Source organism: Biomphalaria glabrata, chromosome 5 (assembly GCF_947242115.1).
Source record: "Biomphalaria glabrata chromosome 5, xgBioGlab47.1, whole genome shotgun sequence".
Taxonomy (NCBI): domain Eukaryota; kingdom Metazoa; phylum Mollusca; class Gastropoda; family Planorbidae; genus Biomphalaria; species Biomphalaria glabrata.
Genome location: NC_074715.1, coordinates 13,572,335 through 13,600,318, shown reverse-complemented (window position 1 = coordinate 13,600,318; position 27,984 = coordinate 13,572,335). Strand labels below are relative to the sequence as shown.

General features: G+C 36.1%; 1 protein-coding gene across 1 annotated transcript; it reads left to right on the top strand.

Annotated features, from left to right (window-relative positions):
* The first annotated feature begins 294 nt into the window (after positions 1–294).
* LOC106062267 (adipocyte plasma membrane-associated protein-like) lies at positions 295–27,984 on the top strand. The gene is made up of 10 exons (XM_013220539.2): positions 295–494; positions 11,284–11,397; positions 13,456–13,574; positions 18,594–18,686; positions 18,846–18,953; positions 20,306–20,477; positions 22,400–22,534; positions 23,435–23,630; positions 24,876–25,004; positions 25,683–27,984. The coding sequence occupies exons 1-10, from the start codon at positions 481–483 to the stop codon at positions 26,373–26,375; spliced, it is 1,773 nt and encodes a 590-aa protein (XP_013075993.2). The 5' UTR covers positions 295–480; the 3' UTR covers positions 26,376–27,984.

Below are 27,984 nucleotides of genomic sequence, written 5' to 3'. Positions count from 1 at the left end.
GAGAGAGAAATAGAGAAAGGGGGAGAAATTTTTGTTTTTGCTAGAGAAAGAAAAAGCACACACACAAAAAAAAGCGACCCTTATCGAGAGATCTACATTCATTCATGTCGAGTACAGAGTGGCTGAACTTTCAGACAATATTTCAACAAGGACTTGAACAAGACTTTCGTGAAGTCTGTATTTTAACCAAAAAAAAAATTTCCCCCCTTTTTTTTTTCCTTTCCCTTCCTCCTCGCTCCATGTCTGACAGCCTCGTGCTAGTGACGGAGAGTAAAGCCTACAACTCCATATGTTGACATCATTTGTCTTCTCAGGGCTTTGGTCCGCCTCCTTGTGGCCCTGTCAGTAAGGAGCCAGCGAGACACCATGACATAGGCAAGGGACTTCACTCATATCTTGGAAACAAAAAAAAGTTTTCATTGTCGTAAAAGTTAAAAAAAAAAAAAATTTGGAGCGGATTTTTTTTGGCCAGATCAAAAGATGTTTCACTTTAGGTAAGTCCTGGCATGAAATATACGTTGTATTTAGTTACTGTAACTAAACTTACGTAATACTGTTATCTAAACTATAAAACTCCAAATCTTGACCAAAGCAAGCAAGGTTCATTTTAACCACAGAATTACATAATATTATATGTTCGCGTTATTCGCGTTTAATGCATGCATATGACTATCTATGTTTCCGCAATATAAGTAAAGATTTAAATTTTAAACCATTGGTCGTCCTAGCTGGTTTAAGCAACTCGTTCCATGTTCGAAATGCACTTAGAAAAAGAGTTCTTATGTGACTTTGTCCTAGGAAATGGGATAAGAAATCTGTTTTTCCTCCTTTTATATTTCTAATTACATTGCAAGTTCTGTTGTTGTTGGGTTTTTGTTTGTTTATTTGTTTGTTTTTTTTGGGTTTTTTTTTGTAATTTTATATTAAGCTAAAACAAGGTATATTTCAGAAATGAACATAATTATCACCTTCGCCTATCTCTTAGTCTGTTGGACCGTGGGGGCACCACACATGACTTGTTGACATAATTATGCCCTAATCCAAACTTCCTTCGGGACAACAGGGATGACGGTTGACAAGAATTGGAACTGGGAACCACAGACGGCAGCCCTAAGCGCAAATCGATTATTATTACTGGTCTTTTGAAATCTGTTATTGCGATGGGTAAGATAAGTGTATAATTATTGGATTTGTTTTGAGCGCTAACAGAAAAGGAAACGTTTCCATTTCCCGCCAAAATAGATCACGTGACTGGAAAACGTTTCAAAAACGACACAGTAAAAAAAAAAATGTTTGCGTGTCTTGAAATTTAAACAAAATTTAAAACATGACTGTAATTTTAAAAGCTTCTTTAGGGGCCGGGGGGGGGGGGGTTAGTGTAAACCAACAAAGGCATTTAACGTTTAAATCATAATTCATGTTTTCAGTCAGATGTTTACTATGACGCTATGAGACCAGAGATATGACAACCCTAAGTTCACTTAAAATAATTAATACTTGACTTTTAAGTTTCAAACATTACAACAAAACAAGTAAAATAAAATAAAATATTTTATTAAAAAACAACACAATTCTCCTTTATACAGCTGACAAACCTTTGTAAGAGCGATTATTTTGCTCGTAAAAAATCATGTTAATACGCTTTAAAAAAATGAAACATGCTCTCCCCCCTCCCCCCCCTTTTTTTTCGCAAATAAAAATTCTGGTTAAACGAATGTATAAATCTACTCAGAGTCAGAGTTTATAAAATTAAATGAAAGGACCATAGGTCGAAACTTAGAAAAGGGTGCGCAAAATGTTCCTGAAAGTCTTTTTATTTATTAAATTATTTAATGTATAAGGCCCACAAGTGGAAAAACTCACCGTCGTGTCTGTTCTAGATAAAGATTTTAGGACCAAATTTAATTTGAGAAGATAATCATTCAAAAAATTATAACTGTCAAACTAGACTGATCACGAGATCTCTTAAACTGTCGCACGTATCCGCATGACATTTCGTACACAGGTTCCTTTTACTTCCTAGACTCTCACTAAGAATACGATTCAACATATTCGCAACCTGACGACCGCTATTCGCTAAAACACTGCAAGCTCTATCAAACCTTTGTATTTTATTTTCGGTATTTCCCCAAAAGGCCGCAGTCTATATAGAAATATCTCACAGATTTCGTATTTTTTTAAAGCAGACCAAAAGACCTTTAAACACAGTCTAAAAGACATTTAAACACAGACTAAAAAACCATTTAAACACAGTCTAAAAGACATTTAAACACAGACTAAAAAACCATTTAAACACAGACTAAAAAACATTTAAACACAGACTAAAAAACATTTAAACACAGACTAAAAGACAAACTGAGAAGACGAAAAAATGACCAAAACAAAACAAAAAAAAAAAGCAACAGAAAAAAAGAATACGTTTAAAAACAAACATATATAAGGGAAAGAACCGATAATTACTGCCATTTCTTTGAAAATGACAGGATTTAGCTCCCTTCATGCTATAAAAAACAAAATAAAAAAGATAAATAAGTTGATTGAATCCAAATATGTATCCACATCTCTCATTAAGTAACATTTATTTCCCCTTAAAAAAAAAAAAGTAAAGTTCTCCTTTCAGACCTTGTGATCTATAGGGCAGATGATGTAAAGGTCATCTGTTTCTGTGGCCTACGGTTAACAAGGGTGTCTTGTGGCCAGCACAACGACCAATCCCCTTTACCTTTCCCTAACTAATGTCAGGTACCCATTAGAGCTGGGTGGACTCAGAGGCGCCCGAAGATCCCGAAATTATTTCCCCTTAATTCGATATCAAACAATAATATATATTATCAGCAATAAATTCACTGATTGGTTAATTTTTTAATGATTCCTGTCATGTCAGGTTAAACGAACGATTGTACAATGTTTTAACTGGATCCGAGAATTGGAAATTGAAGTAAAAACATGTTCAAACATTTTACCAGACAGACAGACAGACAGAGTGATAAGCTTTGTAAAAATGGAGAGAACAAAAGACAGTACAAAAGACACTAAACGAATGTCTAAAGAGAGTCTAATAAACTAATTTAATGGAATTTCTATATTAAAGAAACACAAAACACAATTCACTAAAAGAAGTTTAGTGCTTATAAGATTTAAAAAAATATCTTCCATTAAATTATAACCGATAGATATTTTTTTTAAAATAAATATCATTATCTTGAGTGGTTCAGTTTTGTTTAGAATTTCAAGAGAATGGCCTTGACAAAGACAATGATACTAATTGCCGGGCCCTTTGTTGCTTACGTGTCAAGAATGAACAAGGACACAAATGTGACTTCTTTTGAAGGTTACGAGGCTTCAGTGTAACGCCTCGCACTTGGACATTACAAGGGAAGGGAGAGGCACTCAGATCTGTTGAAGAGAAAAAAAGGAAAGTAAAACTTTAAAAAAAAATATGATTCTTAAAAGCTGACATACTGCGACATTGCTTAGTGCTAGTTAAGTCCATATTACGACATTGCTTGATGCTACCTAATTCTTTTTGCGACTTAGGGCCTGGTTCATATTGTCTTGATTCTATTTTGCAATATTTCTTGGTGCTACCTTCATATTGCGACATTGCTTGTTTTGACTACGTTTTGCTGAAGTAAAGTCCACACTGCAAGATGCATTACTTCTGCAACATACAATGATCAGCTTACACCAGTGTTTCCCGAACTTTTTCATTAAGGGAACACTTCGCACATTCTGAGTATTTAGAGGAACATTATGCTTATTTTTAGAGAGGTTAGACGTGGGGACAGTTGGTGAGACTCGCCCAGAACCGAGATGCCTGGAGGAAGCTGGTTGGTGACCTATGCCCCAGAAGGGACCACAGGCAGAGATGAGATGAGATGAATTAATGTAAATAATTATTTCAGTACTTCGTGAAACGCCTATTCAGGCTTCGCGGAGCACTAAGGCTACGCGGAACTCAGTTTGGGAAACACTGGCTTACACTTAGTCCACACTGTAACTTAATATTGTATATTTAGAAACAGTATTTAAATTTATTCTAAATCTATCTATTCTAAATCTATCTATTCTAAATCTATCTATTCTAAATATAGGCCTATCTATTCTAAATCTATGCATCTAACACTATCCTTTCCAAAACTATCTATTCTAAAACTATTTATTGTAAAACTATTTCTATTCTGTGTGAAGTTCTATTCTACGTGAGTTTGTGGAATGCAGTGCGAATTGAGATTCCTTATTGCCACCCAGTTGTGTTTTGTTTTTTGTCAAAAGAATTTGGGGGGGGGGGGGAATAAATTCTGTTCATCTCAATGTTATTAATGATCTTTTGTTGAATAATAATTGCCGTCATATTTTATTATGCTGTGCATATTATATATAAGCTGTTATGAACAGTGTTCAAAATTCTTAAAGTTTTGGCCATTAAGAGTGACTATCTGATGGTAACTCTTCAGACACAACTCCAAGTATATTTATAACTTTCCATTCATTTCACTGTCTCGCAATGACCATGACAATTGTTAATGAAATGTTTCGTTACATTAAAACAAATAACAACACAAAAATCATGTCCTCCGCCTTGCTAACTCATGTTTTGTAGTTTTTTAAAACTAAGAACGAGCGAAAACCCGAGAACGAATTGTTTCCCTTGCATCTTGTTTCGCCGTAGACTGAATTGTTTCCCTTACTTTTTCGTTTCAGCCATATTTGAAGAATCGTGTCAATATCTAGGCCACATACTTACAATATACGCTACAAATTTAACTCTTGTGGCAGTAGTAGGGATGAACCTAGGACACGACAACATCTGTCTCTGTCACTGCTCTTTCCGTCACCCAGTTCGATATGTTTATGAGTAAGTGAGGCCGCGACACGGCAGAGATCTTTAGGTGTCTGTCAAACTTCTTTCTTTCAACACGGCTTCTCCCTGATAGCTAGACTTCTACTGCATACACCATCGTTCATACGTTCATTTATTCAATGACTTGTGGACCAAAAAAAAAAAAAGAAAGGCAGTTAGAGTTATGGCCCTTATAAATAAACTTCAATTAATGACGTGATAATTATGATCAGCTTGTTGAAACATAAAGTATTAAACTTAACGAACGACTATTCGCAGTTAACTAAAGAAAGACCATTACTAAAAATCGCTTAATTTAAAGTTACGTCAGGACAAAAAAAACAACTAAAAAATAAATTAGTGATAATATTTAAGTTAAGAAATTGAATTCTAACTTGCAAATACAAAAAACACAACCTAATAAAATAATCAGACACAAATAAAAAGGCAAATTTCTTATTCCATATGCGAGGACAAATTCGTACAAGTGCTCCTTCTTCTCTATAGCCATTAGAGTGTGGAAAGGGGTCCACGAGTCAGCCAGAAAAAACAAAGAATTAGCAATAAGCCTCTAATTAACACAGATTAACACAACGCGTAGGACGTAGTTGTCTTATTATTTGAAGATGCGTTTGTAATTTATAAGATAAGATCCCCAAAAAAGAAAAGCCCAGATTGAGGAGTTTGAACACTGTGTGACTGGACAGTGCCTTTGGATGTGCAGGGATGCTATTTCTTCAGGGGCTATTTCTTTAGAGGCTATTTCTTTACGGGCTATTTCTTTAGAGGCTATTTCTTTAGAAGCTATTTCTTTAGAGGCTATTTCTTTAGGGGCTATTTCTTTAGGGGCTATTTCTTTAGAGGCTATTTCTTTAGGGGCTATTTCTTTAGAGGCTATTTCTTTAGAGGCTATTTCTCTAGAGGCTATTTCTTTAGGTGCTATTTCTTTAGAGGCTATTTCTTTAGGGGCTATTTCTTTAGGGGCTATTTCTTTACAGGCTATTTCTTTAGAGGCTATTTCTCTAGAGGCTATTTCTTTAGAGGCTATTTCTTTAGGTGCTATTTCTTTAGGGGCTATTTCTTTAGAGGCTGTTTCTTTAGAGGCTATTTCTTAAGAGGCTATTTCTTTAGAGGCTATTTCTTTAGGGGCTATTTCTTTATCTTTTTTTAAGACATACAATAACACGATATCTGACACACAGAGTACTTAGAGCTTTACTTTTGGCTTGCTTTGCTACGTCACAGTTGGGGAGGGGGGATCTTTACATAAACTATATTCTCGAAAGAGCCTCTCCCCTAGAGGTCTTATCTTCTGGGAAGGGGGACTTTTTGAGGTAGGCCTACTCTACAAATTATAATGCCCCCCCCCCCCATCGACTATTTTGCATAGGGTCTCAACAAATTCAAAAGTCCGCTATTGCTTCTAACTACGAATTTACTAATAGGTTTTAGGGAGGGAGGGAGGTGCCGACAGAATTTGTTACCTCGGGATTCCCCGGGCGCCTGGAACCCTTGTTACGCCACTGTATCGTGATTATCATTCGTCTTGACTTGGCCGGAAGCACTTTATAAACAAACAACATGGCACAACCTTTAAAAACTGGCAAAGGCATTATGGGTATTAACCTTTTGTAGTTGTTTTTTTTTTATTATTGTTGTTTTATTTGTTTATTATGTAAATATAAAAAAGAAGAGCCACACTTCTGCTGACACAGAGTCACAGACGCCATGCTCGTGGCAATATGAACAGCTAACTATTAAGACGTGCAGCTATGACCCTGATGGAATGCCCCCCTTAAGCCCCCACGACATATGAAATGATAAAAATAAACAGCACTGGCCTATAAAAACTGGATTGTGTCAACGAAGAATTAATGTCACAACTAAAATCCTTCCTTTTTCTTTTTTTAATGACATGATATTAATGGTGGACTGCTTGCTTCTTGCTATGCGTATGTGTGTGTGTCTGTGCTGTGTGTCTTTGTAAATATATAGCATAAGGGAAAATGTTAAACGTGTAAAATAGTTCCTTTTTTTAAGGTGTATTAATTTCTCAATGTCAATCAATGCCAGGACACTTCTCCGAGTTGCGATTGATACAAATTATTAACAAGTTCTATGACTTAGAGCATAAGGCCTTCGCATGACTTCGCTACATAAGGCCAGAAAAATGAAATTTTGGTAATTAAATGCTAGGCCTATTTACAGTTAACTGATGGACATACAACTAGATTCTAGTTTTCATCCTAGCAGTGAAAATTGCTACTAAAACATTTGTTTGTTGTGTTTCAAGACACTCACACTTGTACGGAAAAATAACTGAATCAAACGTAACGACTTTAATGCTTACAAAAAAGGTACACTAGATGCATAGAAATGTCGTTTTGTAAATGTACCGATACATACAGAGAGGACTCGATTTTTTGTCGCACTAAATTTGTCTTGTTGGGAAAGGTGAAGGCCCACGGCCATAATCTTGAACCCGAGCCCACTGGTACCTTTCGAACTCCCATGTCCAGTTTTTCCTCCCAGTCCCCTTGAATTTACAAGGTGAATAGAGGAATTGTAATGAAATATTATCTTGAACAATGTAAACAAAATAAGCTCACTTTTAAAACTACGCGTCTTTTTGCCCCTAGTCTTTCATTTCCCCTTTCACTCTTCTATTTATAACCTCAACTATGATATGATTACTTGTGATTACATCAGAATCCTTTCAGCCAATACAAACAGATTATCCACCATAGTTACACCCATGGTTACCGTTACATTCAAGAAAAACAAACACACACATTTTGTACACAAATATTACAGGAGCATTCTGTATATCTCTATATGATAGAGTTGGCGAGGAAATTTATCAATGAAGTTGTTTGTTGTTTTTTTTTCAAATGTTTCTTGTGCACTTTAGTTTGTAAACAACTACAAAAAGGGGGGGGGGATAAACTAAAAATAGAAACAAAGTAAAGAAACATGACCTAAATATGTTTCACGCAGATTACAAGAACTCTTGGCCAGGTGCTTTTCGAGAGTGACAATATATGTTACCAGGAAAAGCAACGAATGAAAGCAGTTTTAATTAGACCAAATTAACATGAAGAATACATAATGACATGCTTTGACGGTGGTACTGAAGTAATCGTCAGTTGTTGTTTTTTTTTAAATATTGTCTCGGAAACTTAAAGTGACGTCAATATTCAAAATGGTGTGTGTGTGTTTGTGTGCGGCGAATGATTCTGCAAAATTTTACATCCGCTATCCTTGACATTGAGACTGACAAAATTTGAAGAGACTCAATTATTCAAATAAAAGTGTTTGTTTCAATATTTTTTCACAGCTCAATTAGTTCCAACTGGATACTTGCTCGTCGCGTTCGCTATAAGAATAGAATGAACAATGATAATTGTAATAAAAAGTGCACAAATACACACACGCACACACACACACACACAAACATACAGACATGCAGAGACCTCGCGCAGTCCCACACAACTTGTATATCTCGATACCTTTTTTTTTCCTTTTCTTAGGCTTCATACACACGGCCCGTGGCAGACTGCTTTCTCTTTCTTCCTTAGTAGACAGACAGACAGAAGGACGAACAGAAAGACAAAAAGATATTTCTACCCGTTTATCTTTCTTGTCTATATATAAAGTGAGAGAGAGATTACAGATAGATAGATAGATAGATAGATAGATAGATAGATAGATAGATAGATAGATAGATAGATAACATTGATTGATTGATTGTCTAGTGTTTAGTTAAGAAGCTGTCCAAAGTCCAGGAACCAAAACTTACCAAGGGTTGAACTATTACAGAATCTTTATTCCGAAGGGGTGGCTAAGATTTAATATATAAATGCACCGGCTTCCTTAGACATCACAATTCTATAAGATCCACCGGCTCTACAATTAGCTTGTTTCAGGAATTTTCAAAATAATCTTTTGCAAATCTTTTTCAAAAGCAAAGGATTAAAATTAGGAACTAGTAGAATTTGCTTATAGAGGTATTCTTCTGCTATGTAAATTAAGCTATTAAACTTTTACACACGCATCAATGTGCCAAAGAAAAGTATGCGAATGTTGATCTAAAAATAGATCACATAGCTGTCAAGTATTAATGACCGCACCACCAATCTGTCTGGCGTGACTGACTTGGACCATAATTTATGGGCTCATAATATATCAGGAAATGACAAGTAAGAACAATTGTCTCCCCTCGTTTTAAAAATTCAGTAAAAATCATGATATCGAACGGCCGTCTATACCTTAAACTTTTTTAGCGGCCCCTGAAAGTGGAATAGACTCTATTAGTTTTGTAGGGTCCGTCCGTCCGTTTGTCCCGTTTAGATCTCGAAAACTAGAAAAGATATGGAAAATCCGACATCATATTTTAGAGTTTAGACCATTCAAAGTTCTGATGCAACGGATATTTTTTTCTTTTCTGAAAGCGAAAAAATTTAATTTTTAAAATTAACTATGCAAGCAGTTTTTTTTCATAAAAATACACCATTTTAATAATATTCACTATTAATAGCAATAAACACGGGAGGCTATTTAGTATGTTTTGAACACATTTATGAAAACGGTACTTTTATAGATATTTTGTCAAAAAAATATAATTTTTTTTTATATTTGTATTGCTAAATTCGTTCATACTAACTACTAAGTTTAAAAACAAAATTCATTTTTTTGTAAACAAATGTATAAGTTGTTTTTGAGTTTCCGTAACTTGTAAGTTAAATTGTTTTAATCAACTGGTCAGTATAATGGGGAATTATTAAAAGCATGTGCAAGATTAATCATAATGAGGGTCTCTGCGACCCTTGACCAAAGATAACGATTGTACTTAGTAGCCAGGACTCACAGATGTTGGCATTTACCGACTACCATCCGTATCCAGCCCATCACCCTTTTACGATGTAATGACTCGTTGAGCCACTACCAGGCTACCTCTTGTCGAGGTGAGGGCGGAAGATGAGCCCCAAGAACGAGTACCTAGTATTCAAACAAAATTCATAACAAACGAATATTCACATTTGACTAGAGAAACACCTTTAGTAAAATCACTAAATTTAGAAAGCCTTCAGGATAGAAGACTTAAAAGTAAAGTAGTAATTATACATAAAACACTGAACCATAATCTTCAAATACAAAATCTAATAAAATACTCAGAAAGACACAAAGATAAAGGCACATTCCTCGTTCCATATGCTAGGACAAATTTGTACAAATTCTATTTCTTCCCTAGTGCTATTAGAGCATGGAATGGGTTGCCTGAGCTAGCCAGGAAAACCAGTGACTTGGCAAAATTTAGGTCATTGGTTAATATGCATGACTAAATGCTTGACGCGTAGGTCGTAATCATCTTTTTTAAAGTAACGCCTGTATTATATAAGATAAGATAAGATAAGAATTGTTCGACCCTGTAGAGAAATGCCAGGCGGACGGGAATGTAGTTTGCAGCCTTTCTTTCATCCTCGCCAAGTGCAATGTACTTCCCTCACTGGAGGGAATAACTCTGCCGACCATTTCCTTACATGAGTGTTTCAATGGACTATCACGATTATGTCGGTTAGCCATGTGACCCAACTAACTCATGAAGGTAAACACATTTTCAACGCGAGGAATGGACTCCAATGCACAGTAATGATTATCGCGCATGATAACGCGTGGCACGACTGGACCTGGGCAGAGGCGGCCCTAATGGGTGTCGAGTAGGGCAACCGCCGCAGATCCAGACCCCCTGGGGGGGGGGCGATAAAAAGAACCTTTTGTCACCGTCAGTGTTCGTCAGCCCATCGTACTAATGTGACACTCCCCTAAGGCCCGCGCACTGCTACGGCCGCCTCAATCTGGGCTAGTATTTCCCATGTTTTGTTTTAGAATGGTTCAACCTACAGTACATGTAAAGTAAAGTTCCTCTTTGATGATGTAAAGGTCATCTGTTTCTGTGGCCTACGGTTAACAAGGGTGTCACGTGGCCACACCCTAACTAATGTCAGGTACCCATTAGAGCTGGGTGGACTCAGAGGCGCCCGAAGATCCCGAAATTAAAAATCCCAGTCTTCACCAGGATTCGAACCACGTTCCCCGGTTCGGAAGCCAAGCGCTTTACCGCTCAGCCACCGCGCCTCCTTACAGTACATGTGATTTTAAAATATAGGCTATATGTTTTGTTCAAGTGACCATCGCAATGACTAGTCGCTTTATATATTTACATTCGTTACACTCTGGTTGCCCACGAACCCCGAATTAAGATCTTAGCTAACACTAAAATCAGACTCAAAACTCCAGCTTTGGCAGACCAAACAGCCCTGCAAAATTTGTATTAACGCTAGGGGCTTTTCATATTATTTTTTTTTCTTATTTAAAGCGCCAAAACAAGTCATAAGTTTTATTTAAGTAATAAGAGTTATCTTTCTTTGATATTTTTACAGACTATCAAACGGAAACATTTGTGATCTGAGTAAATTGATGCTCTCCCTTGCTGTGTTGCTAATCACAACATTCTCCACGTCCAGAGCGTTACAAATAACAGCTGTCAAATATGAGTGAGTACATGTTTCAAATCCTTCATACTCCTTCTTCCCTAGTGCTATTAGAGCTAGCCAGGAAAACCAGTGACTTGGCAGAATTTAAGTCATTGGTTAATATGCATGACTAAATGCATGACGCGTAGGACGTAATCATCTTCTTTTTTGAAGTAACGTCTGTATCGTATAAGATAAGAAGAATCCCAAATCCTGACATTTGCCTCAGAATGTAACAACACAGTGACGTAGCAACCATGGCGCGAAGGGGTTCATTGCGCCCGGGCCCACGATCACTAGGGGCCCAAACGGGGTTATTTAAGGGAATGTTTTGACTATAAGAGTTTCAATGCATCGCATTATTACATTATTACATTATTTTAATGAAATCATGTTCATTATTCTTAAATTCTATTTCTGCTGTCCGAGCAAAATAACACCATGTAAATCATATTACTGTAGCATGTAATGTATTAAAGGGAGGTAACTCTTAAATTGTCAGTTCAGCATTTCATTTAAATCTAACGTGTTAATTTTTTTTATTTAATGATAATAATAATAACAATAACTACTTGAAAGCATACTCATTGTGAAAGTGTTATACGATGTATAATATTTGCTTTTGTTTTGGTACAAATGTTATTTCTTTCTTTAATATTACAATGCATATTTACTAGTTGAAATATTTGAATTAATTGTATGAGTTAACATTAAAAGTAATGCACTCTATAGCTACAGAGCAGTGAAAATAGCAATTCTTATGCACATTTCTTATGCACGTTTCATAAACTGTATATCAAATCTTATGTAAATATTGTAAATCAGTAAATAACCAAACACTAAACAATATGTGTTCCAAATATTTGAAGTAACAACCAATTGTGCACGGAAACCAAGCTTGAAATCACAATCGACTGAATGTGTCTTACTCTGCGTCTCTCCCAATTAGTCTTCATATTCATTTCTCTCTCTCTCTCTCTCTCTCTCTCTCTCTCTCTCTCTCTCTCCTGTCAAGCAGTCAATATAGAAAAGAAACACATCTGTGTATTCATTTAATATTTGTATTGTTTAAAATCTGTCTGACGATGTATTTAAACTCTTCTCATTCTGCAACATTATCTATGTGTATAGCTTTGTGAGGAATTGGACTAGACTTAATGAACTTATACATAGTCTATTGGATCAATAGCTACTTTTCTTATTAATACATTTTCTGCCCTTGTTAAATATTCGGGGGGGGGGGGGGTTCAAAGTTTAATTTAACTCCCTCCGTCTGTCTGTCTGGGTGGAATCTTTTAGACGTTGTTTCTCCCATTTCCATTTCTCGGATCAAATTATAACTGCCCAATTACTCGATAACAACGCGTGCCTCAATTTAAAAACAAAGGCAATTATTCTATCAATTAGTTTTAATTAATTAATTTTGGTTTATATATAATTTTTACAAAGCTTAGGGGAAAGAAGCCGTGTGTAGAAAATTAGGTCGTTCGCCATCAAAGTATGGGGGTATTTGTGTGTATTTTACGGTGATCGCTTTGTATATACATTTATAAAAATAAAAAACAGTGAACGACCTGAAATCGAACTCTAGGGCTCATGCCTCCGCAATCCAACACAGTAGCCACTGTGCCAGCGAAATACTTATGAAAATAGAAAGTTTTATCTATTGTTAGTTTTAAAAATTTAAGGCGGCGACCTATTTCTCTCTACAAAGTATAACGCGAACTAATTCAACTTTACCACCACATCAGTCATTTACGTTTTCTTTCCCTTGTTGGATACCAAACGAAATAATGTCTATAACCAATTGTTAATTAACTAATTGGTGTCTTTTAAAGTTGATTTTTGTGTTGGCCTGGAAAAGGAATAATTGTGCAAACTTTCAGCTTGATCCGAGATTGGGGTGTGGGAGAAATAACGTGTACACATTTTCTACCAGACAGACCGACAGAGTGAGCAGTTATAAGCTTTATGCTATTTCATTCAATATAATCTTTTGTTGTTGTTTTCTTAAGTGTTTTCTATTTTCCTTGTTTTTATAAATGTAATCAACTCGTATTCTTTTGTTTTGTGTGAAAGACTCGGGGGGAAACCCCCAACTTTGACAGGACCCCTAGAGAAAAACTTTATGCTGACCGATGCAGAGCAATATAAGAATGGCGAGCTCAAAGGTCCGGAATCGTTTGTTTATTATAAAGGTAAGTGCCAAATACACTCTTACACATACACAAACACACACTTACACATTCACAAACACACATTTACATATTTACACAAAGACACACTTACACATACACAAACTTACACATACACAAACTTACACATTCACAAACACACTTACATGTACACAAACACACACTTACACATACACACACTTACACATTCACAAACACACACTTACATGTACACAAACACACACTTACACATACACACACTTACACATACACACACTTACATATACACAAACACACACTTATACATACACACACTTACACATACACAAAGACACACTTACATGTACACAAACACACACTTACACATACACACACTTACACATACACAAAGACACACTTACATGTACACAAACACACACTTACACATACACAAAGACACACTTACACATACACAAACACACACTTACACATACACAAACACACGAATGCTTCTAATAATAGTGCATGTTGTTGTCCCGTCGCAGGTTAAAAATTGAAGTTTCCTAGTTACTGAAACATTACGCGACACAAACTAGTCCGTTCCACGATCTCTGTGTGTGTGTATGTATGTATGTGTGTATGTGCATGTGACGTGGGAATGTCGGTAATTTTACCACACGTTTAATAGTGAATATCACGACATGTTTCACAAACATGTTTTGGTGGGGACCGAAGTGAACGTAAAGTGTGTGCATTGCACTGTTGCATTTTGTTATTGACTCACATTTTTACTTCCGTACGCAAAATAGGTCAACATTTACTTCAATAGTCTTTACAAGTTTTTAATTAATTTTAAACAAAATAGACAATGCAAGTCAATATATTACTCAATGCTAATTTTAGTTTTTAAAAAAATTTAAATGGCTCATATAAAGGGAAAAACCGCAGAATTACTTTCATTTATCTCAATACTGCAAGAATTCCCTTATTATATATAAAACAAAATTAATGAACAACCACTAATTGATTTACTAGTTGGTTAATTTTTTAATTGACTCATGTAATGGTGCAAAATTTCAATTTAATCCAATGGGAGAAAAATGTGTACAAGCTATGTACCAGACAGACAGACAGACAGACAGACATCAAATGTAAGCTGTGTAAAAGCAATGACAGATGTAAGCAATCAAAAAGAAACAATGATACCCATAATGTCCACGAAGACTTCGGATGAGTTCCAAACATTTTTGCTTCCCAGCACTGAAGAGGCAAAAACTAAGACCAACGAAAAGTCCTAAGTGAGGATGAAGCTCGATTACTCAAGTAAAACGTGTGAACTTTTAAATAATAATTATTTTTAACTTCACCGCTGAACTTCTTCCTACTGACGTCGGCGTGGTACTAGAAATGGAGAACAAGTTAATCAAAAATAGTTTTAAAAACTAGACTATCTTAGTAAGTTAATCAAAAATAGTTTTAAAAACTAGACTATCTTAGTAAGTTAATCAAAAATAGTTTTAAAACTAGACTATCTTAGTAAGTTAATCAAAAATAGTTTTAAAAACTAGACTATCTTAGTAAGTTAATCAAAAATAGTTTTAAAAACTAGACTATCTTAGTAAGTTAATCAAAAATAGTTTTAAAAACTAGACTATCTTAGTAAGTTAATCAAAAATAGTTTTAAAAACTAGACTATCTTAGTAAGTTAATCAAAAATAGTTTTAAAAACTAGACTATCTTAGTAAGTTAATCAAAAATAGTTTTAAAACTAGACTATCTTAGTAAGTTAATCAAAAATAGTTTTAAAAACTAGACTATCTTAGTAAGTTAATCAAAAATAGTTTTAAAAACTAGACTATCTTAGTAAGTTAATCAAAAATAGTTTTAAAAACTAGACTATCTTAGTAAGTTAATCAAAAATAGTTTTAAAAACTAGACTATCTTAGTAAGTTAATCAAAAATAGTTTTAAAAACTAGACTATCTTAGTAAGTTAATCAAAAATAGTTTTAAAACTAGACTATCTTAGTAAGTTAATCAAAAATAGCTTTAAAAACTAGACTATCTTAGTAAGTTAATCAAAAATAGTTTTAAAACTAGACTATCTTAGTAAGTTAAGTAAAAAAAAATTTAAAACTAGACTATCTTAGTAAGTTAATCAAAAATAGTTTTAAAACTAGACTATCTTAGTAAGTTAATCAAAAATAGCTTTAAAAACTAGACTATCTTAGTAAGTTAATCAAAAATAGTTTTAAAACTAGACTATCTTAGTAAGTTAAGTAAAAAAAAATTTAAAACTAGACTATCTTAGTAAGTTAATCAAAAATAGTTTTAAAACTAGACTATCTTAGTAAGTTAATCAAAAATAGTTTTAAAACTAGACTATCTTAGTAAGTTAATCAAAAATAGTTTTAAAACTAGACTATCTTAGTAAGTTAATCAAAAATAGTTTTAAAACTAGACTATCTTAGTAAGTTAAGTAAAAAAAAAATTAAAACTAGACTATCTTAGTAAGTTAATCAAAAATAGTTTTAAAACTAGACTATCTTAGTAAGTTAAGTAAAAAAAAAATTTAAAACTAGATTATCTTAGTAAGTTAATCAAAAATAGCTTTAAAAACTAGACTATCTTAGTAAGTTAATCAAAATAGTTTTAAAACTAGACTATCTTAGTAAGTTAATCAAAAATAGTTTTAAAACTAGACTATCTTGTGTCTTTCGAGCTCATCTTACCCATTTCATTTCATTCAGTGTTTCCCAAACTGTGTTCCGCGGAACCCCTAGTGTTCCTCGAGGCGTGAATAGGTGTTCCACAAACTACTGCAATAATTAACTGGTAGGCCACCTCTCTAAAAAACAAAATAAGCAAAGTGTTTGTTAAGTTCTCAGGATGTGCGAAATGTTCCATTAAGGAAAAGGTTTAGGAAACAAATGTTTTTGTTTTGTTTTGTTTTTTGTTTAAACATTCTCACCCAATCAATTATTGGAAATATTCCAGTAAAAATATATCCTGGGATCATATTATTATTTGTATTACAAACTAAACTTTTATTAATTAATTTAAGCAGAAATGAATACACCAGGGGCGGACTGGGTGTAAAAATAGGCCCAGGCATTTCTATGTCATCCGGCCCCCAAATTACACGCCATGTGAGGGGCATCGAATTATACATATTTTCTTGCATACGGATGTAGGCTACTACATTATTTCGGAAACTCGTTAAAATAGTTGCCCTAATAGGCCTACACTGTAGAGTCTGTAAATCACGACTTTCTGAGTGCTCCTTTTAAAAAGAATATTATCGTCCATCTTTTTACAATTTAATACAAATGTTAGTGGCATCCATGTGGTCCTACCATCCCAAATGCCCATATAGCCAGTCCGCCCCAGGACTACACTACTTTCAGTAAATACATGAATGAAATTATTAATTTAGCAAGGGACATAAATCTTGCCACTACCAACATTTAGCAAACGCAAGCAGGTCGTAAATTAGCGTTGTGTCCATCACAGAAGTGCATTGTTTGCCAAACTCCATTAGAAACTTCCTTTGATTATTATGGAAATGTACACACACTCTCGACCACTGACATGTATCATTTCTGTCCTGTTCAGCATTAGGAAATGAATGCGTGCCATGCAACAGTGTTGGCACATATGATGGACATTTTTACAATGCTTCTATTCAAGTCACACCTTCGGAGTGAAACTTTCTGGACTGATAAGGCTGGGCAAAGAGTGGGTGGACGCGTTTCTCGAAAACGGCTCTAACGATTTTCAAAGAAATTTGACACCTGATGTATATCGTTGGGATAAGAATTAATAGCCAATGGTCACAGAAGGAAAACTCCGGTTCTAAATTTGGATAGAGAAATAGAAAATCATTTTCTTGAACAGATTCCGGTATTTTACACTTTTCACAATGCCTCTATTCAAGTCGCATATTCGTAGTGGGCAAAACCTAAAACCTGGGTGGACACGGTGATCGAAAACGTCTCTAACGATTTTCCTAGAAATTTGACAGTTGATGTATATTGTTGGTAGAGTAATTACTAGCTTGTTAGTCACATCGGGAAAACTCTACTTTGGCCGTAATAATTGTTTCTAACTAAACATCTTCGGGTATTTCCGCATGTAGGCTTTAGTCATTGAAGAGTTGAATAAATGAATGGTCAGGAACATTTTGCGCACCGTATTGTAAGTCTAGATCTAAAGGGTTATCAGAAAAACAGTATAAAGTCTAGTGGATTTATACATTCGCTTAACCACCTGAATTTCTTTTTACTTGGAGGGTGGGGGGATTGGGGGGGGGTGTTAAAATATTCCATTTTGTTTAAATGTAACATTTATTAGGTTAAAAACAAAATGTCGCTCTCTAAGATGTATAAAGGCGGTATTCTCTTTTTTTTTAAAGCATTTTTATGTTGTTGCTTTTTATTTCAGTTCCTTTTATTAGCTTGCAAATTCTTCAGTGGTTAAAAAAAAACAATAAATAAAAACTTTGACACGGATCTCGAAAACGGCTCTAAGTTTATGTACATCTTTGAGAAAAGAATTACTAGCCTATTGGCCACACAGGGAAAACTCTGGTTTGGCCATTATAATCCTCTTAAAATTTAATTTGGCTTGCATCTTTTAAGTTTAAGCATGGTATGAACACAAATACGTTAGGAGGTATTCCCAGATGTGTTTTCATTAAATCTTGAATAAATATTTAAAAAAAAAAAATGGACGTACGCAACACTTTGCACACCCTATTACGCATTCATTACCAACATTGATAGAATTAATTTGCTACAATATACATATGTTTATTTATGTATTTATTTAATAAGCTAATGATAATAATAATAAGGCTTGTCTTCGAGTCTGAAGATTAATGAGGTAATTAATCCATTTTTTTTATTTAGAAAAAAGGAGATATAAATTTGCAGTATTGAGAACTATGGCTGTGATTGTGCGATTCTTTCCCTTAGATAATCTTTTTTTTTTTCTGAAGTATTTTAATATTTTGTTTGTTTAACGTTTCTCTGTTCCATAATTACACATGTTTGTTTTCTCATCAGGACACATTTACACTGGATTATCTGATGGACGAATCGTTGACATCTCTGACTGTGGTGTCCAGACCATTGCCCGACTGGCTCCGAAAAACTGTGGTACTTTGCGATTTCTTTTCCAATAATGTGTTCACAAAAAGATCCTACGTAGAAGTGATCTGTAACGTAACTTTCATAGCTAACCAGAAACTAATCCTATCTATTATACATCTCTAATTATTATTATATACATTACATTTTTTTTCCTATTGACTGAAGTTGGTGAGGCTCAGTGCGGTCGACCCCTTGGGATGAGAGTGGACAACTTTGGTCGTCTGGTTGTGGCTGACTCAGCACGAGGCATCTTCCGAATAAACTTACAGACTGGTAAGTGGACTGTGGATGAGTCTGTCCCAGAATAACTTCTTAGATTATTTTTTTTTTGCATGAAGCCGCAACTTGTCTACACCTCATCTATATTTGAGGCTCATAAATTTATGCTCCTCTTTAGTGTTGTAATAACGGTTTGTGAAAGGCTGACTAAAAACGGTGTGGTATCAAAATGGTCTCTGAAATCAATGGGTCTACTCCAAAACGAAAACCTCGACAAAAGGTCACGCAAACAAGGTTGACAAAACGTCTGCGTCAAAACGTCCTGATTCGAATAAGAACGTCCGCCATTAACGTTTTGGTACTCTAATGGTTTAAAAATGGGATGTTTATACTTAAACAATAATGTTCAAAATGAATTTCAATTTATTTGGTTCAGTAAAACTATCTTGTCTTATCTTATTCTTCTCTTATCTTTTTTTTTTAATTTCGACTCGCGTCTTTTTTTTTTCTCTTGACTTGTCTTATTTACTTTATCGTATCTTATTTTTCTGTTATATATTTATATGTTGTTATGTCTCACTTATATCATTTTATATTGTTGTGTATGGCATCTGCAATCCGGGACCCTTCCTTTATGTTCAATCTCCATGTGGATCTATCCAATGCTACCGTACTTTTCCCCAGCTGCTAGTGTGTATTTTGAAGAGCTTCAAGTCGCATTTGCAGACATCCGTATAACGTAAAAGTGGGCGACCAGCAGCTCTCATGCCTTCTGTTAGATCGCCATACAGAATGTCTTGTGGAAGTCGACCTACTGGCATTGCAGATGGCATACACAGTAGTAGAAAGAAGGGTGAAAATGCAACGGCGCCTGGGGATTACAGATGCCCAACCTGTTACCGCAGGTAGCAAATGATCTCAACGATTGGCCTCTTTAGTCACACAAGAAGTTGCAAAGGGAAAAGATTGTCTCTCGAGACATAAAATGCCACATAAATTTCCTCTTATATTACTTTATATTGTCTTGTCGTATCTTATTTTATCATTATCTTGTGGTATCTTTTTTTTCTTATCTATTTTTATCTTCTCTATCCTTACTTACTTTATTGTCAACTTTTTTCATCTTGACTTATCTTATTTTATCTTGTCACATTTCTCATTATCTTATCTTATATAACACAGACGTTTCTTCAAAAAAGAAGATGATTACGTCCTACACGTCATGCATCTAGTCATGCATGTTAATCAATGACTTGAATTCTGCCAAGTCACTGGTTTTCCTGGCTGGCTCAGGCAACCCATTCCATGCTCTAATAGCACTAGGGATTATCTTTTGTTATCTTATTTTATCTTGTATAATTCGATAGAAGATATATTTTTTTAAATTTCATTGTACTGACCTCTAGGTTATGTGGAAACACTCTATCTGTCCACTACTCTGGTCAACGGTAGAAGGTGCAAGTTTATCAACGATGTGGTCATAGCCAAAGATGGGACCATTCTCTTCACCGACTCCAGCTCGCGGTGGTCAAGAAAAGAGTTTCTGTATGTTGTACTTGAAGGGGAGACAACTGGAAGGTTCGTTCTGGAAATAAGCTTTTGAGCTGAGTTTTTTCAACTTTTCAGAAGTTTCACAAATGTATTAGCATATTAGATTTTCGCAAGAAAATGCAAATGAAGCCAAACGATATGACAATGTCTTAATGATTTTTTAAAGTTCAAATGAGCTTCTGAATGTTTTTACCCTCCCTTTTTTTACAAAGCTTATAACAAGTCATTCTGTCTGTCTGTCTCTCAGGAAAAAAAATTTGTTACACGTTATTTCTTCCACTTTTCATTCTTGGATCAAGTTGAATCTTTACACAATTATTTATTGTTCCTGACAAAATGTATGTCAATAAAAAAAATTAACCAATTAATTTAATTAATTAGTGTTTTATAACTAATTTAGTTTTTATATTATTAAGGGAAATAAATCTTACAGTCTTGATAAAAATGGCTATAAATGCTCAGTTCTACCCCTAAGATAAGCTTTGTTTTTTTTTCTGTTTTTTTTTTTAGTATTTCTTTATATTTTGCTTGTATTACGTTATTTGTTTTGTTTTAGCGTATCTCCAATCTCCAATCTCCTTGTGTTGTATACTCACACTCACTCATTTAATAGTTCACAAGGCTTAATTTTTTAAATGCCTTGCAAAGTTCACTCTGGCCGACATGTATGGGGGGGGGAGAGGGGAGAGTATTTGGGCGAAGGATTCTGTGCTGTCTTAAGGATTCGGCAAACACAAACACAACTCAAGCTCAAGGAGGGATTCAAATTTGAGCCCCATTGATAGGTGTCAGGGTTGTGTTTAAGCCTTAGCTCGTTTGCCCGGTCCCTGACATTCAACAGGCACCTTCGTACTTACAATAAATAATTGACTCGATGTTAACAATGTACTAGTTTAATGATATGAATATAAGTAATAATGACAACTGATGGAGCAATAGCATTGAGTTTAAAACATTATACTATTGTGGATATATTAATTAAATAATCATTCTGCACCTTGCTGTCCCACAACGCAACACCTTAGTACGCATAACACTGGCCCACTGCCGACTCTAGTCTCAAGTGTAGACTTGATAATCCCAAAACTAACTCCCTGTAGAGATATAAAAAAGACAAATTGAAAGGTCTAGTCTAATATGCTATGGCAGCGAAACAAATGTGAAATGCAGTAATGCTTTAGATACTCACCCTAAACAGAGATACACAGACGAAAGAAACGTTACACCAGCATAATGACAAAAACCCTCCATAAGCTTAAAAGCAAGGCAACAAAGAAAGTGCGTTCAAAAATTGTGCACCTAACAAACATTGGTGCTAGAATACCGACAATAGGTAGCCAAGCGGCTGATGTTTGGTATTCAAACTCGAGTGCCCTTGATAGGTAGCCAAGCGGCTGATGTTTGGTATTCAAACTCGAGTGCCCTTGATAGGTAGCCAAGCGGCTGATGTTTGGTATTCAAACTCGAGTGCCCTTGATAGGTAGCCAAGCGGCTGATGTTTGGTATTCAAACTCGAGTGCCCTTGATAGGTAGCCAAGCGGCTGATGTTTGGTATTCAAACTCGAGTGCCCTTGATAGGTAGCCAAGCGGCTGATGTTTGGTATTCAAACTCGAGTGCCCTTGATAGGTAGCCAAGCGGCTGATGTTTGGTATTCAAACTCGAGTGCCCTTGATAGGTAGCCAAGCGGCTGATGTTTGGTATTCAAACTCGAGTGCCCTTGATAGGTAGCCAAGCGGCTGATGTTTGGTATTCAAACTCGAGTGCCCTTGATAGGTAACCAAGCGGCTGATGTTTGGTATTCAAACTCGAGTGCCCTTGATAGGTAGCCAAGCGCTTTGAATCACGCAGCTACACACATTTATTAAGCAGCAGTTAGAAGTTTTGTTTACAATGATGTTGTTTTGTTGTTGTTTTTTAATGCGTGTTATAAAACGTGTGTTGTCCACAGACTGCTCGCATACAGTGATAATTCCAACAAAACGATTGTAGTGTTGGACAAACTAGCTTTTCCCAATGGGCTTGAGTTCGGACCCGGGGATGACTATCTTCTAATCGCTGAAACAGCTCGTGCCAGAATACGCAGGTAAGGCTAGCTCTTTGATTTATTTTGTTGCTGTTGGCCATGTAACGACTTGTAACACATTGGTGCTTTTTGGTTGGTCATAATGTTTCCCATAAGCATCATCAACACTTCCTGGTAGCAAATGATCATTTGTAGCTTGAAAAGAAGGTAGTGGGTAAGTTGAAGACAACTGCTTCATGGACTGCAGGAGCTGACGGGATCAGATTTCTAGAAACAATAACATAGTCATAGCAGATTCGTCATCATGAGGAAAAAATGTTTTGTGTTTTCTCTGCCTTCTACATCCCCCCCCCCCTTGATTTCACCTCCTCCTATTGCTTTCGCCTCTTCTTTACTCTCTATCTCTTTCATTACACCATGCATCCTACCTTACTCTCTACCTCCTTCTTTACTCTCTACCTCCTTCTTTACTCTCTACATTCTTCATTAATCTCTACCTCTTTCTTTACTCTCTACCTCCTTCTTTACTCTCTACCTCCTTAATTACTCTCTACCTCCTTTATTACTCTCTACCTTCTTCATTAATCTCTACCTCTTTCTTTACTCTCTGCCTCCTTCTTTACTCTCTACCTCCTTCTTTACTCTCTACCTCCTTAATTACTCTCTACCTTCTTCATTAATCTCTACCTCTTTCTTTACTCTCTACCTCCTTCATTACTCTCTACCTCCTTCTTTACTGGCTATATTTTTCATTAATATCTACCTCTTTCTTTACTCTCTACCTTCTTTATTACTCTCTACCTCCTTCATTACTCTCTACCTCTTTCTTTACTCTCTACCTCCTTCTTTACTGGCTACATACTTTTTTACTCTCTACCTCCAAGCCCCCCCCCCCACTAAAACAAAACAATAGATCAATCTCAAAATTCTGCCCCCCCCCTCCCCCTTTACATATTCCAGGCTGAGTCTCAAACCGGGAAGAACCTGGCTCCAGCTGAGCAACTTCGCTGACAACCTGCCTGGTCTACCTGACAACATCCGGTCGTCTGGCCGAAACACCTATTGGGTGGCCATGTCACAAGCCCGCCACGCCAACATGACCTCGATGGTGGACGAGTACGCCAACCAACCGCAGATGAGAGAGATGATTGCCAATGTGAGTACTGCTATAAACATAGATTGCTTTTAATTTAAGGGGCGGGGCTTGGAGACGGGAAATAGAATTATGGGATATAGAGAAAACATATATGATTGTCAGCATATTTTACGTTGTAATAGATCGAATAGTTTTAATTGTGTCATAGTTTATTTTATATTTGGATTGTTGTTGTTTTTTCTACTAAATGTAGATGTTATTATTGCGGAGAATCTGTACATACGTAAAATATATCAAGTTGGTTTATTTTCAAATTTAGGAACGTATTTAGACTAAGTTCATCAACATGTGAGATTGGGACAGATATCTTAAGTCTGAGCCCAACTTTGATCAGTTAGAGCCATTATCTTTCCAGCGCATAAAAATTATGCACACTGAGGTCCTACATGTTGTGAACGGCCGTTGACTTGTATCACCAAACTGCTGGTAGACAACTAAATACTTTAACTTGTAAACTTTGAAATAACTTGAATAACTTCTTTTGTGAATATATCATATATAACTTTTATTACAATATAGACAAATTTTAATTTGAGTCACTTGAGAAGAAATGAATATATATATATATATATATATAATAGAGTTTAGTAAAATATAGAAATGGTATTTTCAACAAAATCTCACTACTAAATCACGTCTTTTTACTAACACTATGGAGTCGTCTATGGCCGCTGACGACAATGCAGCTTCTCTTGCATCATTCACACTGCATTGTAACCTCTTCCCGCCGTCAGCATAGAATCCCACAAACACATTCCATAACAGTACAGCTCTCCTGTGAGTGCACAAAATCGACTTCTAGGTGGTCAGACTTTTGTCATCAATGCGTCTAGAATAAAGATATGTCCTCGTACATTAGTGAAGTTATGCCCCCGTATGTTTCTCAGAGCATCGCAGTATTGCAGATAATTCTATTTGCATCTATAATGATTCCTTAAATACGGCAGTTTGAATTTCAAATGGGTATCTCCAAATAAGATTGAATGAAGCAAAAAGAAAAAAAAGTCATCAATACTATTTGGCAGTCATCAATATAGAAACAGAAGGATGACCAGATTTTTAAAGAATTTTGGACTTAATGTTCTTCAAGACATCGAAAAGACGGAATTGAAATGGAAGAGGAAACAGACAAATTGTACAAAATGTCTTGTGCGTTTAGCATAATAGGTAAAATAAAATGTTGGCACAGATGTTTTTTCCTACATAAGATAAAGTTGTTGTTTTTTTTTTAATTTTCGTTTACAGATGGCAACTATGGACAGCATTTTGGCCATGAGTGAAAAATATGGCATGGTCGTAGAAATCGATGGATCAGGAAGAATTATACGAAGTTTACAAGATCCGACCGGCAAAACCATTTCTGCCGTCAGTGAGGTGTGTTTTGATTAAAGTAATAAGTATACATTTTTAATGTCGGCATCTTTGGGCGTCTTTGAGTCCACCCAGCTCTAATGGGTACCTGACATTAGTCGGGCAAAAGTAAAGAGGTTGATCGTTGTGCGGGACACATGACACCCTCAATAACCGTGGGCCACATAAACATCTTTCAACATCTGCCCTATAGATCGCAAGGTCTGAATGGGGAACGTCACTACTTTACTAATAAGTATATATCCACTTATCTATCGATTTTACAATGTATGTTGTAGAAGAAAAAAATATCATCAAGTTAACCGCTCAAAAGTGGGCATCATCATCATCATCATCATCATCATCATCATCGCTCCTTTGAGTTCCTCATGGAACATAGAGCCTCGACAAAAACACGCCCCCCCCCCCCACGGTCTCTCGCTAGTTTTTTGAAAGGTGGGCATAACGGGTTCTATTTTCTAGTCATCTCAAATGACGAGTCTGTTTGGTGTTTTTTTTTTATGAATCTACCTTGTGTTGTTTTTAGTTTTTCCATGATATCTATCTATCTATTTATCTATCTATCTATCTATCTATCTACATTTACAGAATCAAGTTTTCGTGTAACTTTTTATAATGCATAAGTTTATTCAGTTAAAGGTCTCCCTTATAAAACTTATGTAAACTTTTTACTTTGAAAAGGTAATGGAGAAAGATGGCTTCCTATATCTTGGAAGCTTTGATCGCCCGTTTGTCAGTCGAGTTCCTTTGAGTGACAAATTTGACGTGGAAAGGTTCCTGGCCAAACTGAAGTCCACCTGCCGTGCTACCAAGATGAACGTCCCCAAAGTCAGGACTGTATTAAAGCGCCTCGTAGCCATCGCGGAGCTGAGGAAGTTCTTGATCAACACCAGGAAGAGGGTAGACGAGGAGCGCAGGAAGATGTCCACCACGCAGCCCACAACCACCGTCACCTTGCTGAGCGCGAACGTGACAACCACGCCGCCAACAGCGGCAACCACAACCGCTTTCAACACATCTACTTCACCGGAAACGTCAGTCAGCCCAGTGTCGAGCAACGCGTCGGCGAATGCCTCCTCTAACGTGACGTCAGAGGCGTCGACGAACTCGACCACCGTCAGCCCCACGAAGGCGTCCAACGACACTAGCCCTTCACCTGCGGACAAACCCACGACCGTCAGTAGCGTTCAGGGCGGGGACACGACAACATCGTCGGCATCAATGATGGGGTCTGATTCCAACTCTAACACGACGGTATCCGTGGCTGCCGCCAATACCACCACAGCGGCACCTCCAGAAGTCACCTCGACAGCATCTGTCACAACGACATCGACAGCATCGCCAACAACAACTAATCCTGATCTAGAGGGATAGGGGAATTGATAGACATTGTCTCGTGTTTCGTCTTCTAGTGGTCATTAGATAAGTCACGAACCGACGCTATGCTGACAAGGGGCGATCCATGTTAAGACACTTTCAACAAGGCAGAGTGACGCAATAGACACAATCTTGATTTGAGATTCGACACATTTCCCACAATAGTTATCACCAAATTTTTGTTTAAACGTGTCTAAAAATAAATGCAGGGGAGACTAGCACACAAATCATGTATTTAAAAGCTGTATCATTTATTAACCCATAGTTCCTCTTCCCCCTCCCTCAAAAAATCATTTCTTTTATGAATGTCGAAATTTTTTATTTATTTTTATTTTTTTTCAATAAAAATAAAAAACAAGATCATAAACATTTTTAATGCTTGTAGCTCCTGTTGACCTTCCTGTTATACCACGACCCAAAAACAAACTGAGACGTCGCTGGCGTTAGTACTCCTCAATGAGGTCGGTTAATAATATTACAAATCTCTAAACACATCTTCACAATTTTTTTTTCCCCATAAAAGTTACCTTTATTAGAGTTTTTCATACTAATTTGTATTCACAATTATATAACCTTTGCATAGAAATTTGATTCTGCCGTTCTAAAAAAATGCACAGAATTTTTTTATGGTTTTATTAAATGCATAGTTTATTAATAGTTCCGTATACTGTAAGCCATACACACCAAAAGGCTTGCTATTTATGGATTTGTCTCCATTTTATCAAAATCTCCAATAATAAAGGCACATTCATTGTACCATATGCAAGAACTAATTTGTACAAATACTGCTTCCTAGAGCTATTGGAGCGTGGAATGGGTTGCCTCAGTCAGCCAGGAAAACAAATGACTTGGCAGATTTTAGGTCATTGATTAACATGCGTGACTATACTGACTTAGAGCAGGGGTTCTCAACCTGTGGGTCGCGACCCCCTTGGGAGTCGATTGACGATTTGGCAGGGGTCGCCTAAGACCATCGAAAATATGTATTGTTATTGTCTTTTCTTCTATTACTGGGGGGGGGGGGGGGGTTGCGGCACAGTTGGGGATTGTAAAACGGGGTCGCCGAGCATAAAAGGTTGAGAACCGCTGACTTAGAGACACGCATAAGATGAAATCATCTTCTTTTTTTTTTTTTTGAAGTAACGTCTGTATTTTATGTACAGTTCGGATTTAGCGTTGTATCTCCGGCACTATGCTACTTAAAAAATTAAAGCTTTTTACCACTTTAGTGTAATTCCTTGATGGTATTCACCCATGGCAATCTGTACTGTATCCCACCTACTCTAACGACGTCAATGCCCAAAAATATGACAATACCCTTAAACTTTTTTTTTTATCATGTGGCTAATATGTAATGAGTCAGGATTACCTGGCGCGTCCAGTGAGTTAAAAATAGTTAAATAATATTGTTTATTTTGGATTTTAAGATGAGTTGTACCTGGCCTTCTCGCTAGCATCTCGTCCATTCCGTCGGTTCGCATTATCTCATCTCCATGGCAGCGTGACACGGAAGTACTTCATGCATTGCATTTGTTTTGTCAGCAGCTGGTATCATGCATTAATGTTAATGTTTAGTCTGTATATTAATAAACACCTGTGTGTCTTC